The 13,037-nt window shown below is 40.8% G+C and overlaps 1 protein-coding gene across 5 annotated transcripts in view; it reads left to right on the top strand.

Annotated features, from left to right (window-relative positions):
* Window positions 1–13,037, top strand: part of PCSK5 (proprotein convertase subtilisin/kexin type 5) — a 442,283-nt gene that overhangs the window by 103,746 nt on the left and 325,500 nt on the right. For all 5 annotated transcript variants that reach the window (XM_087444465.1, XM_014794699.2, XM_087444466.1 and 2 more), the window contains exon 4: window positions 10,880–11,023. In XM_087444465.1, the coding sequence (XP_087300591.1) occupies window positions 10,880–11,023 (144 nt within the window). The remainder of the gene's footprint in view (window positions 1–10,879; window positions 11,024–13,037) is intronic.

Genomic DNA, 13,037 nt, shown 5'->3' with positions numbered 1-13,037 from the left:
GGCACCAGACAATGAATGTTCATTGCCAGATTGTGGAGCAACTTGAAGGCTAAGATGTTCGTGCTTTATAGACATGAGAAAGATTTGCGATGGGAAATAGCATGATGCCAAAATTTTAGGAAGAATTCAGTTGTGGATCTGGGCAGAAAGACACTTTAGATCCACATATCCAGTTGCTACAGGCTACTTCTATTTGGATGTTACTTCAGTTTCCATATTTCTAAAACTGAATGCAATGTTTTCATTCTCCAACCAAATTTTCTCCTGCTCCAGTGTGTCTTTGCTTAGTAAGTGATCCCACCATTTGCTTTGTAGTCCAAGCCAGATATTTGATCGTTCTTGATTCCTCTCTCACCATACTCATTCATTGTCATTAACAACACATATTTAGAATGCCTACTATGTATCAAATTCTGTAGTTTTCTGCTGTTCCCACTAAGCTAGGCCACTGTCATCTTTTATCACTAGAGCTCTCTCCCAATTAATTAGTCTCCATGCTTTCCTTTGTGTTCTATAGGACCCAAAGTGACTTTTTAAAACTCAATCTGTTCATTCAATTGGCTATAATTTTGAACTTCTACTATACCTTAGACACCATAGATACAGAAATAAATAAGGCAAAGTGGCTGCCTTCATGGAGTTTACAATCTAGTTTGGGAAGCATACAATAGAGACAGATTGATATATAATATAGTATTTGAGCGCTATGAAGAAAAGAAAGTCAGAGTCAAGGGTACGAATGACATGGAATGCTATTTCAGATAGATTGAATAGGGAAAGCCTCTCTTGGGGAGTGATATTTGAGCATAAAAGCGGGAGTCATAAGGTTATCTGAGGAACATTCTAGTGTGAGAAAATAGCAAGTTTAAAGGCTTTGAGGTGGGAGTGGGGTTGGGATGGAAGAGGACAGCGTAGTGGAATAGAGTAAGGACAAAAGGGGAGGTCAAGAGGTCAGGGAGACAGCTTCAAATCAGGTCATGAAGCACTTTATAGGACACGGAACGGACTTGGGATATTACTGAAAGCGTGAGGGAAAGTCATCGGAGCTTGGGAATTATTGGGAATATTTATTGAGAATAAATCTGACATAATTTACAATGATCACTTTTACTACAGTGTGGAGAATAGACTGTAGAGGAATAAGCGATGATAGTAGCTTGAATCAGTGTGGAGCCATGAAGATGGTAGGAAGAGGTTAGGTTTAAGATCTGTTGTGAAAGATGTGCTGATGGACGTTAGAGAAGGAGAGGAGCCACAGATGCCACGTACTGGCGTGGGGGAGATGGAGAGCCCTGAGCGGGAGCAGCATTGTAGGAGTCAGAGGGGAAAGATCATGTTTTTCTTTGGAATTAAGTTTGAGATGCATTTTAGACATCCAAACGATGTCAATCCCTATCTTAAAAACCTTAAATGATTTTACATCAAATTACGATAAAGCTCAAATTTTGTAAAAAAACATGGCCTATAAGAATATGTACAGACTTCTGGCCTCTGCTTACCTCTCCAGTCTCATCTCTTTCCATTTTTCTCATCTCCCACCGCCTCTCACATATGTATTCTCCAGCTGTACTGAATTTCCTTCAGTTCCTTTAACACTCCAGTCTCTCTCTGATTATTCTATACCCCTACCAAAAATAAACATCCTCTTCATGCCCTGCTTGCCCTCTGGCTAGTCAACTCATATTTGGGGGCTCAGTTTAAATGTCATTTTCTCTGGGACGTGCTCTCAGCCTTCCCGCGCTTTCTCCTGACTAGGCTCCACATTCCCACAGTACCCTGAGAACCCCCGTTGTAATACTTAACTTGTATTTTTATAAAATTCCTTATCTGTCTGTCACATAGACTAGACTTCAAGGACTTGAGCATAGGGACAGTGTCATGGTCAGTATAGTGACCAGAATGTAGTTAAGTGCTTGACAAAAAAATTTTTTTGAATGAAAGGGGGATAGATTGGAAGCATAAGATGGGTTAGAAAGGTTAAAAGCAGTAGATCAGGGCCGTGGCCTGAATTGCAAGGTGCTATGAAAAATTGAAGGATTTATGGAATAACTATAGGAACAAAAGAGAAGGAAGCAGTGGTTTCAGACCCAGAATTCCAAAACCTGACTCAATTTTTGGACCTGAGGTATTTGAGAATAGTGTGAACCCTGGAAGGTGCAGTGGGCTATACATGTCAAAGCAGGCTTGGTCTTAGTGTCTCAGAAATATCCAGAAAGTTTTAGAGACCCTGGTTACCCTTTAGCAACAAGACCAGGTAAGATAGCTGCAACCAGTTCTCCAAACACTAAGACATGTAGAGATCCCTTAAAGGACGTATGATTTGTTTGTTGGCTTATTGGTTTTTGCTTTAAGTATTTTTAGGACTGAAAGTTTCTATTTCAAGATGTGTCAGGTGTGGGAAGATTCCAAGAGGATGACAAAATTTAAAAATGAGGGAAATGTTGTCCACTTAACTAAATCCATGGGCCATCCAGTTATCCTTTGGCTGCTCTGCTCAATTTCCTTTTTTTTCTTTTTTTCAAAAGACTTTATTTTTTTAGAGCAGTTTTAACTTCGCAGCAAAATTGAAGGGAAAGTACAGAGATTTCCTATATACCTCCTGCCCTCAGTCATGCAGAGCGTCCCCCATTATCAACAACCCCTACCAGAGTATATGTCTTACAATTGATGAACCTACCTTGCCACATCATAATCACCCAATAAAATCCATCATTTACATTTGGGTTCACTCTTGGTGGTTTACATTCTATGGGTTTGGACAAATGTATAATGCCATGTATCCATCATTGTACTATCATGCAAGAGTATTTCTACTGCCCTAAAAATCCTCTGTGCTCTGCCTATTCATCCCCTGATCCCCAATCCCTGGCAACCACTGATTTTTCTACTGTCTCCATGGTTTGGCCTCTTCCAGAATATCATATAGTTGGAATGATACAGTGTGTAGACTTTTCAGATTGGCTTCTTTCACTTAGTAATGTGCATTTAAGTTTCCTCCATGTCTTTTCATGGCTTGATAGCTTATTTTTTTTAGTGCTGAATAATATTCCATTGTCTGGATGCACCACAGTTGATTTATCCGTTTACCTACTGAAGCACGTGTAGATTGCTCTCAAGTTTTGGCAATTATGAATAAAGCTGCTATAAATATCCATGTGCAGGTTTTTGTGTGGACATAAGTTTTCAACTCCTTTGAGTAAATACCAAGGAGTGCAATTGCTGGATCGCGTGGTAAGAGTATATTTAGTTTTGTAAGAAACCATCAAACTCTTCCAAAGCGACTCTACCACTTCACCTTCCCACCAGCAGTGAATGAGAGTTCCTGTTCCTCCACATCCTCGCCAGCTTTGGTGTTGTCACTGTTCTGGATTTTGGCCATTCTAATAGGTGTGTAGTGGTATCTTGTTTTAATTTGCATTTCCCTAAGGACATGTGATGTTTTGAGTATCTTCTCATATGCTTGTTTGTCATCTGTGTATCTTTGGTGAGGTGTCTGTTAAGGTCTTTGGCCGATTTTTTAATCAGATTTTTTGTTTTCTTGTTGTTGAGTTTTAGAGTACTTCGTATATTTTGGATAACAGTCCTGTATCAGATGTGCCTTTTGCAAATATTTTCTCACAGTCTGTGGTTTGTCATCTCATTTCTCTTGACATTGTCTTTCCCGGAGCTGGAGTTTTTAATTTTAATGAAGTCCAGCTTTTCAATTATTTCTTTCACAGATTATGCCTTTGGTGTTTTATCTAAAAAGTCATCGCCCTACCCAAAGTCGTGTAGGTTTTCTCCTATGTTATCTTCCAGGAGTTTTAATTTTGCATTTTACATTTAGGTCTATAATCCATTTTGAGTTAATTTTTGTGAAGAGTATAACATCTGTGTCTAAATTCATTTTTTTACATGTGGGTGTTCCAGCACCATTTGTTGAAAAGACTATCTTTGGTCCATTGTATTACCTTTGCTCTTTTGTCAAAGATCAGTTAATTGTACTGCCTTAATTTCTTTCTTTCTTTCTTTCTTTTTTTTTTGTGCTGAGGAAGATTCGCCCTTAGCTAACATCTGTTGCCAGTCTTCCTCTTTTTTTGCTTGAGGAAGATTAGCCCTGAGCTAACATCTGTGCCAGTCTTCCTCTTTTTTTGCTTGAGGAAGATTAGCCCTGAGCTAACATCTGTGCCAGTCTTCCTCTATTTTGTATGTGGGTCACTGCCACAGCATGGATGATGAGTGGTATAGGTCTGCGCCTGGGATCCGAACCTGCGAACCCAGGCTGCTGAAGCAGAGTATGCTGAACTTAACCACTATGCCACAAGGCTGGCCCCATGTACTGCCTTAATTTCTTGATCCTCACTTGTAAGTAGAATTTCAGGAACTGGATTTATTCTCATGTTCTTCTATATAGACGTATTTTGTACACCACAGTCTTTCTTCTAACATCCACTATTTTCTGATTTTTTTTTGTATTATATGGGATGTCCTTAAAATTTTGTAAGGGAAAAATGATCCTCTGTCAAATTTATATTATAGTAGATGTGAACCATGGTTCTAGTGGACTTGGAATACTGTTAAAAATGTGTGGAATAAAACATGATGATTCATAGGAGGCCATTTGACCAATGTACCAGAAAATAATTGGATGCTGTTCTTTCCTCCTGCACTTCACCCCCAGTCTCCATCCCCCAGCCAAGGCCCTTAGCCCCAAATGTAAAATATTCAGGTCATCTCAGCTATCCTTACAAATGATCAATTGCTTGTTCAAGTTTGCCTAACCCACTTCTCCAGACAATGAAGGGAACCATCATCTCATTATTTTGTAGTAATCCATCTCTCTTTTTTTTAAAACCAAGGTCGTCTTCTCTAAACTATTAGGAACACTGATACCTCCTATGATTGTGCTGTCATCAACAACAACTTGATCATAATAACAGCAGCCATTTGTTGTATACTTTATCTTCTTTAATTTTTAAAGCAATTCTCTGCTTTCCAACTACAGATTAGGTTTTAAGAATTTAGGTAACTTGACAAAGTCATATAGCTGGACAGTGGCAGAGGTGGAATTCAACCTTAACTCTTCCTGATTCGCCCAGCTAGAGTCCTTAGCTGCTATGCTGAGTTTGATGTTGTTGAAACATACTGGGCTTCCTTGGGATTTCTGGAAAATTCACAAATTGAATAATCATCCTTGAATAATTGGACATTGAATCTATTTCGGCCAAGGGAAATTTTTTTTTGCATCTGTGCGATAACACAGGATTTGAAGTCCATCAAATCAGCTCATAAATATAGTAGTAAATGTGTTAGAACTTCCCTAGCTTAATTTTCAAAAATCTGTGAAGGTATCTTCAATTTTGGAGTCACAGAATCTCTACTTCGTATATCCCAAGGAGAGCCCATTAGCTTATGGCCTCACAAAAGTCCAAAGTCCGGTTTCTTTAGGTATCTTAGAGAAATAAAGGTTAAAGAAAGAAGATCTTCTCCAAATAAATGCAAGAGGACATAAATCTGTTGTCTGAAACTGTGAAGGGGAGAACTACTCCTGGGTACTTCCTAGTAATTCCCGAGTCCTGAGAAGCAGATGTCAGACCCATAGGAAGGGATGACTTCATCAGAAACAGAGCACGACTAACAGTGGAGTGAGCTGTTTCCAGTGGTATGCTGGAGCAGCCTTCTAACTGCTCATGAAAGCTTCTTGTTACAGATTCAGGCATTTTATGAGTGTGGTAGTTTAAAACTGGCCATGATGTGAGTATTTACACCATGGAAATTGGCAAACACTACAAATAATGGTTTGTTTTTTTTAAAGAACTGATTTACCAGCACATCGTTGGTTATTTAGTAAGAAGTGAGCTCCCTGTCATTGAAACTATTCAAATAGAAACTTGGTGATTTCCTAAAAGATGTGTTGCAATAAGTGGAATGAGGAAAAATTAGGTCTTATCCAACTATATTTCACCTTATCACCTGAATGCACAGATCACAGTGCTAAGGTCAGTGAAATTTCCATTATTTGAATTTCTTTACTGGTGCTATCTTGTCTAACATTCACCCCTTATCTACTCCTTATCTTAATTTGCATGTCTTTTGCCCTCCTCTAAGCCCTTTCCGTTTCAGTTTTTTTTTTTTTTTTGTCCCCCAAAGCCCTAGTAGATAGTTGTATGTCATAGATACACATCCTTCCAGTTGCTGTACGTGGGACTTGACCTCCGCATGGCCGGAGAAGCGGTACATCGGTGCGCGCCCGGGATCCGAACCCGGGCCACCAGCAGCGGAGCGCGTGCACTCAACCACCAAGCCACGGGGCCGGCCCTCCGTTTCAGTTTTTAACAGTTGAGGAGTTTCCATAGCCGTATGGGCTGGTGTCAGAGTGCTTGGTTTTGAATCCTAATTCTTCTATTGACCAGCTGTTTGAACTCTGGAAAGTCACCTACGCTGATAAATCTCATTTTCTTTATCTGTTAAAAGCAGATGATAAAAGTAAAAGTACCTCTCTCAAATTGTTGTTCTGAGTCTTAAATGAAGCTAGTCCATATAAAGTGATTAGTATAGCGCTTGGCCATGTGAGGAGCTAGTAGATGTCAGTTACATTTCCACCTAAGGGGCTGTATCAATAACAATGAACAACAGATGTTTTCAGTGTTAGCGGGCTATTGTGGCAGCTTATAAATTGGCAGATCATTGGAGACCCTCAGAACTTGGAGAAGTTTAAGAAGAATGATATTGAGGGTTTTCCCCCCCTAGTCTGAAGAAAATGATGGTGAGAACATAACAAAGGTGTTTATTTTGGGTATAAACTGTACTTTCATTAAGCAAACACTGTGATATGTTTATGAAGACACAAGAGAAGTGGACACACCCAGAGTGGTTTATAGGAGAATAGCTCATAACCCTGGTATGGAAAATGCTGTTTCTAGAACTCACTGAACAATCTTTTTAAAATTTCATTCCTAAAAAGAATGAAAGCTTTTATGGATAAGGAAGTGGGAGTCCTAGGTGGTAACCATTGTTTCTGCAGATATTTTCCATTTTGTGTTGTTTCTAAATACTTAATCATTTGTGCATAGACCATCATTGAAATATAGTACATTATTCGGAACTGAAGGTACATACATTTACTATAAATATTTATCTTGCAAACACTGTGCACATATGTGGTTTTTATCAGCTTCAAATATGCTAGAAGTTTCTGACTGGCCCCTTTTTTGAATACCAGGCTATGGACTGAATATGTGGTAACACAATTCCAGAAACTAGTCTCTAGCTCTAGCTCTGGCAGAGATCTTCCCAACATGGTTGACAGTATATGAGGGAATCATGGCTAATATGTGTTCCTTTTGCCTTTGAGTCCTACTGTAACACAGATTCCTGTCAAGTAAATAGAGCTTAGTTTAAAGACCATTTTGATCAGGCAGGTGAAGAAGTGATAAACTCATTCTCTTCTTTGGTCAGTGTTGACTGGCATCAATATTTTCCATAGTCTTTGCTCTTTGGACAACTTGGGTATTCCAAACAACTATACTAGAAACAACTATATTAGAAAAATATTTGGAAGCATGGACCACTTGAAATATGTGTTAAAAATCTAAGGTTCGGGCAGGCGCCATGGCTTAGCGGTTAAGTGCACGTGCTCCACTACTGGCGGCCCGGGTTCGGATCCCGGGCGCGCACCGACGCACCGCTTCTCCAGACATGCTGAGGCCGCGTCCCACATACAGCAAGTAGAAGGATGTGCAACTAGGACATACAACTATCTACTGGGGCTTTGGGGAAAAAAAAGGAGGAGGATTGGCAATAGATGTTAGCTCAGAGCCGGTCTTCCTCAGCAAAAAGAGGAGGATTAGCACGGATGTTAGCTCAGGGCTGATCTTCCTCACAAAAAAAAAAAAAAAAAAGCTAAAATTTAAAAAAATAAAAAATCTAAGGTTCACATTCAGGATTTAGGGTTCTGAATTAAGGGTCCTCTGACATTATTATTAACTTATGAGAAACACCCCAGGCTCTGCTCATCTTTTTTTTCCTTTTGACATCTTGGCTACTCACTATATTAGATTATCCAAATGAAAGTATCAATTGGATGTTTCTTCTCCTTCCCCTTCCACTAATACCATGTTGGTGGATGAAGAGAAAAAAGGTGGTACGAAAATATTTAATGGTAAAGTCAGATTGAATAGAAGCAGAGGTAGAAGGAAGAAACCTAATTGCTCCACTTTTAACACACATGTTTTCCATAGACAGCTGGTTTTCTTCAATTTTCATAATTACAATTTCAGGCCGCATCCCACTACTCCAGGACGGTTGTCCCATTTGTGGGTTACCGATTTCCTGTGCATTTCCTTCCTCCAGCCCACCTCGTGGCCACATTAACATTACTTCATGTCACAAACAATACCACAGGTGGCCAGAGCAGATTTTGAAAGAGAAAAAATGAAATGGAAACCTATCAAGGTTGCTTTGTGTTAAATTAAAATATTTGGTCAGGAGAGGCCCAGACTCTTGGCTAGAATGAGACTTCTGAAAAACGTAGAATTTTCAGAAATCTACGCTCTTTCTTTCATGATTGTCTCCGTTAACCAAGCATTAGCTGGGTATATACTTCTGGAGAGGTCGGAACAATAAACATAATGGCAGATTTGAACTTGGAAACATAGTGAAGATATGCTCTCATTTCTGCTGTGTAATTAATTAACCAATATTTAATGAAATCCTAGGTTAGACTTGGTTCTAGACTTGGTCTCATAATCAAGGAGACAAAATTCACACAGAAGATTCAACAGTTCAGCAGAATTCAGTGAGTAGGGGTTGAATTGTGAAGAACAGTGTGTGTGTTGTGTGTCTTTGTATGCGTGTATGTGTGTGCCTAAGTTCAGGGAAGGGGAAGAGACAGACAGTAGGCTGAAGAACTCAAGAAGAATTTATAGGAGGAGGTAGGACCTGCGCTGTGCCTGGAAAACTGAGGAGAGACGGGGAGAGTAGAATTTGGATCAGCAGAGTACAGACTATGGTAGTAGAGTGTGTGTGTGCAGGGCTTCAAGTGCCAGAAAGAAGTCAAGAAGGTGAGGAGAAGATGCAAATCTTCATAAAATATAGAAGCCCCTATTCCCTATGAAATTGATATTATCTGTGATGAAAAATGGGTGCACCCTTTCTTAAAACTACTACTTTTCCTAAAACTACTCAAGTGTGTTTATAACATTCAACAAAGGCAGTCTCATTTGGGGAATAAATTAATCAACAAATTCATGTCAGGGGGCGTTAGAGGTATCTGTCACTAGTTAGCATCTGATTTTGAGGGATGAAGTTTGGAAAGAGATGAGCTTCCATTTAGGTTGTACTTAGAATAAAAGCCAAGTCATGGCTGCAAAGCCCCAAATGATCTGATCTCACTTCCCCTTCTAATTTGCTGCCTTCTGTGCCATTCTCTCTTGTTCACTAAGCTTCAGCCATACCCTACCTTCTTTCTGTCTTTGGTGTGCTAAGCTCTTTCCTGCCTTACAGTCTTTGTATTGCTGTGTCCTCTACCAAGACACTTGTGTTTAGGTTCTTGGGCACACCAGCTCTTTCTCATCGGTCATGTCTCAGCCCACATTTCACTTTCTCAGAGACTGGAGTCCTTCTGACCATCCCACCTAAAGTGGTATACTTAGACCCCTTGGCATTCACCATCGTGTCACCCTCTGTAATTCTGTAAAACATACGAGTGCTCTGAATGATCTCATTTGTTTATTTATTTATTATCTATACCTCACCTTTAGAGGGGTCCTTCGGTCAGGGACCTTGTTCACTGCCATATCCCAGCATGTAGTAGGTGCTCAATAAAGTGCGTGTTGGGTGAATCAGTGGCCTTGGGGTCTCCATTATGCTTAGTGCGTACAAGCTCGCATTCTCTTCCCCTCCTGAAGTGCTAAACTATTACAAAGCAGGAAGGAAATAGTGAATGGTGAAAGACCTGGGGTGTCTCAGTTGCTATGGCATTATGTTACAGCACATTGCTTTTCCTTTGTTCCTCTCCTGAGTCTTAAGAACCTGGAAAACAACACCACTCAGAGGGATATTTCAAAGAGATGGACTTTGAAGGAACAATTGTGTGGGTTGGACAAAGGCTAGTAAATTATATCAGGAAAAGCTGCTGGTTTAATTCATTTCTCAATATGTTTGTGTGTTGTAGCCATTGGAGAATGAAATGACTGCACATAATGAGCTAAGGTTCGATGTTTCTATAAACGTTGAAGCCCTCACATGCATTTTTCTGTGTATGTCACCTTTCTGTACTTTGCACTATTCTTCTTTCCCTTCTCAGAGTAGCACTGAATGAGTGTCTGCCCCCTACAAACTATGGTACAACAGCTATTGTTAATCTACTGAAAGAAGTTTGAAGAAAGTGTTATTATTTCTCATTCATGGGTATCTCACAGTAGCACACCTCTGGCTGACACTGTACAAAAGCTGCCTGAGTTCTCATTTGTAGCTGGATCGGCTTCTAGGTGCCTGGTTAAGAAATTATAAAGTATATGTTCTTCAGTTACCTTATCTGGATTTATAAAGGAAATGCTACACAACGCCTTTTATGTGTCATTAATACACACTAACAATAAAATGATACAACCATTATTCTGCTGTTGAGATATACTTTATTTTATTATATTTTCCCAAAGGATCTATGGTATTAGAACACAGCAGAGCTAGCAGAAGAGATTTCTGTTTCACTTGCCTTCCCCACATCTATCCTTCCTGCCTTCCCCTGTGATCATGCTGGAGATCTGTTCTTCTACTCAACCAGGCAATCCACCAAATTTTTGTTAATTTAATGCATTATCTTAACAAGTAGGTAATTCTCCCATCTCCTGACTATTGAGTAATCTGCAATGTCCATTTCTCCCTCTTCCTCATTTAGCACTGCAGTGACAACACGCATCCCTGCCAATCGGACATGAATATTGAAGGCGCCTGGAAGAGAGGCTACACGGGAAAGAACATTGTGGTCACCATCCTGGACGACGGCATTGAGAGAACCCATCCGGATCTGATGCAGAACTATGTGAGTGTTTGCTGTGCTCAGAACACCTTCCCTCTTCGGAAGCAAGGGAATTCATGTTAGGGTTATCAAAAAGGGGGAAAACTGAAAAATGCAACTAACAGGTACAATAGGCTCTGCGTACTGCTCCCATCTTGTAAAAGACGTGCTCTCGGAGTATGGGAAGCGTGAGATTACGCTTTCAATTCTCAGTGCTTCTGATGTTCTGATGAAGAAAAGCAGGTGATCGGGTAGCAGAAACCCCACCACCATCTGCTACTGACAACAACTGCTCCTCTCCACAGTTCATCCACACAGCCAGGCAACACTCTTTGTTTCTTTTATGGAGAAAAGTGTACTCAGAACTTTTGTCACGTTATTCTGCTGTTCTTTTTCTTTCTCTGCCTCTCCTTTTTTTTTTTCTTTGCTGTGGAAGATTCACCCTGAGCTAACATCTGTGCCAGTCTTCCTCTATTTTGTATGTGGGTCACTGCCACAGCATGGCCACCAACAAGTGGTGTAGGTCTGCGCCCAGACCTGAACCCAGACTGCTGAAGCTTAGCATGCCAAACTTAACCACTAGGCCATGGGGCTGGCCCCTCTGCCTCTCCTTTTTTAAAGGACAGTAACAATGAACCTCCCAGTAGTCCTTAGGAAAAATCAGTCAATTCCCTTTCTTAAGAAGGAACCACAATTCCAGGGCTTAGAACATAAGATGAGCCCAAGATCACAGAGCAAGTGAAAGTGCTGAAACTCAGTACTTTCATTGAAAACTGTGGTCTTGATACGCAATGCCCAGTGTGGTGGTGGCCTATTCCTGGACACAGGGGTCATTTTCTGCCCCTAGGGCCTCCGGGTCCCTTCTACCACTTTGATATTCACTGCCTAGAAATGTGTCAATGACCCTTCTGCCCTCTACTCTCCAAACTTATCCCTTCCGTTGGCTTCTCTTCCCTAAGTTTGGTTAAAAGCATCATAATTATCTCCCAATATGCCATTCTCTGCTGCAAATATTTGTTTCCTGACACCATGGTGTTCTCTCTAAAATATTTCTTTTCTTACTAAAGAGCCTGCAGTGACTCCCTGTTGTCTGCAGATAACAGCTCTCTGATTCCCATCGGAGCTCAACAGAAACTCCCAGTGGATCCCACACACACTCATGTCTCCTGACTTCTCCTCCTCTAACCTCTTTTCTATTGACAACTATTTCCACCCAGGAACACTGATATCGCTACATACCCACTTAAACTTCACTCACTTTTACCCACGTCCCTCTCTATTCCTTTATGCTTCCTTTTAATGCGCAAATTTTGGCTGTGTGAGCTTTCCTAAATTGTATTTCATGTTGGTATTGAAAAAAATTTCTCTTAAATTGGCAATGTTCTATCACCTTACAAGTTTCTCTGGTATTCTTGAAAAGACAAGCAGCTCTAAATGATGTTGAAGTCCACTTTGACCCTTAACGAGGAAAATCATGGGCTAGGGTGGGAAGCTTCACCCTTTATTTAAGGAGGGGCCCCACAGAGAATCCTAGGCTATAACTGAGAAGACACATCTCCTCAGATTTTTCTTTTCTCTATTCCAGTTCATGGTTGTTAAGAGAGCGACTTTAGCAAGCTCATCCCATCGCATCCCACTGTGCCCTGAGCCGGCAGAGAATTCTGAGATGGGCCTTGCCCATTGCTTCCCTCTGCCCATCAGCACAGAGGACTGGCCATCTTTGCATGCCTGCTGCCACTCTGTCCTGTTGGCTCCTCATTAACTGGTGGATACAGCAGTGGCCCTGGGGGACGTTGTCCTGGCCTCACTCAGTGGAGATGGCCTTTTCCTTAAGGCTGAGATTCAGAGAGAAGGACATCACGTCCTCTTGAAATCTGATCTCTCTCTCTCTGTCTTCTCTCTTTCTCTCTCTCTCTTTCACTGATTATCTTTGGCATGGGAAGGCCTGGTTTCTCTGCACAGTGGGGATCACTGTGTGTGTCTGTCTCTGTGACCATCTCTCCTCTGGTCTCTCTCTTACCTGCTGCTGCAGCTTCTC

This window comes from Ceratotherium simum, chromosome 20 (genome assembly GCF_057802395.1).
Source record: "Ceratotherium simum simum isolate JZ-2026a chromosome 20, ASM5780239v1, whole genome shotgun sequence".
NCBI classification, from domain to species: domain Eukaryota; kingdom Metazoa; phylum Chordata; class Mammalia; order Perissodactyla; family Rhinocerotidae; genus Ceratotherium; species Ceratotherium simum.
This window is presented reverse-complemented; position numbering and strand designations above follow the sequence as displayed.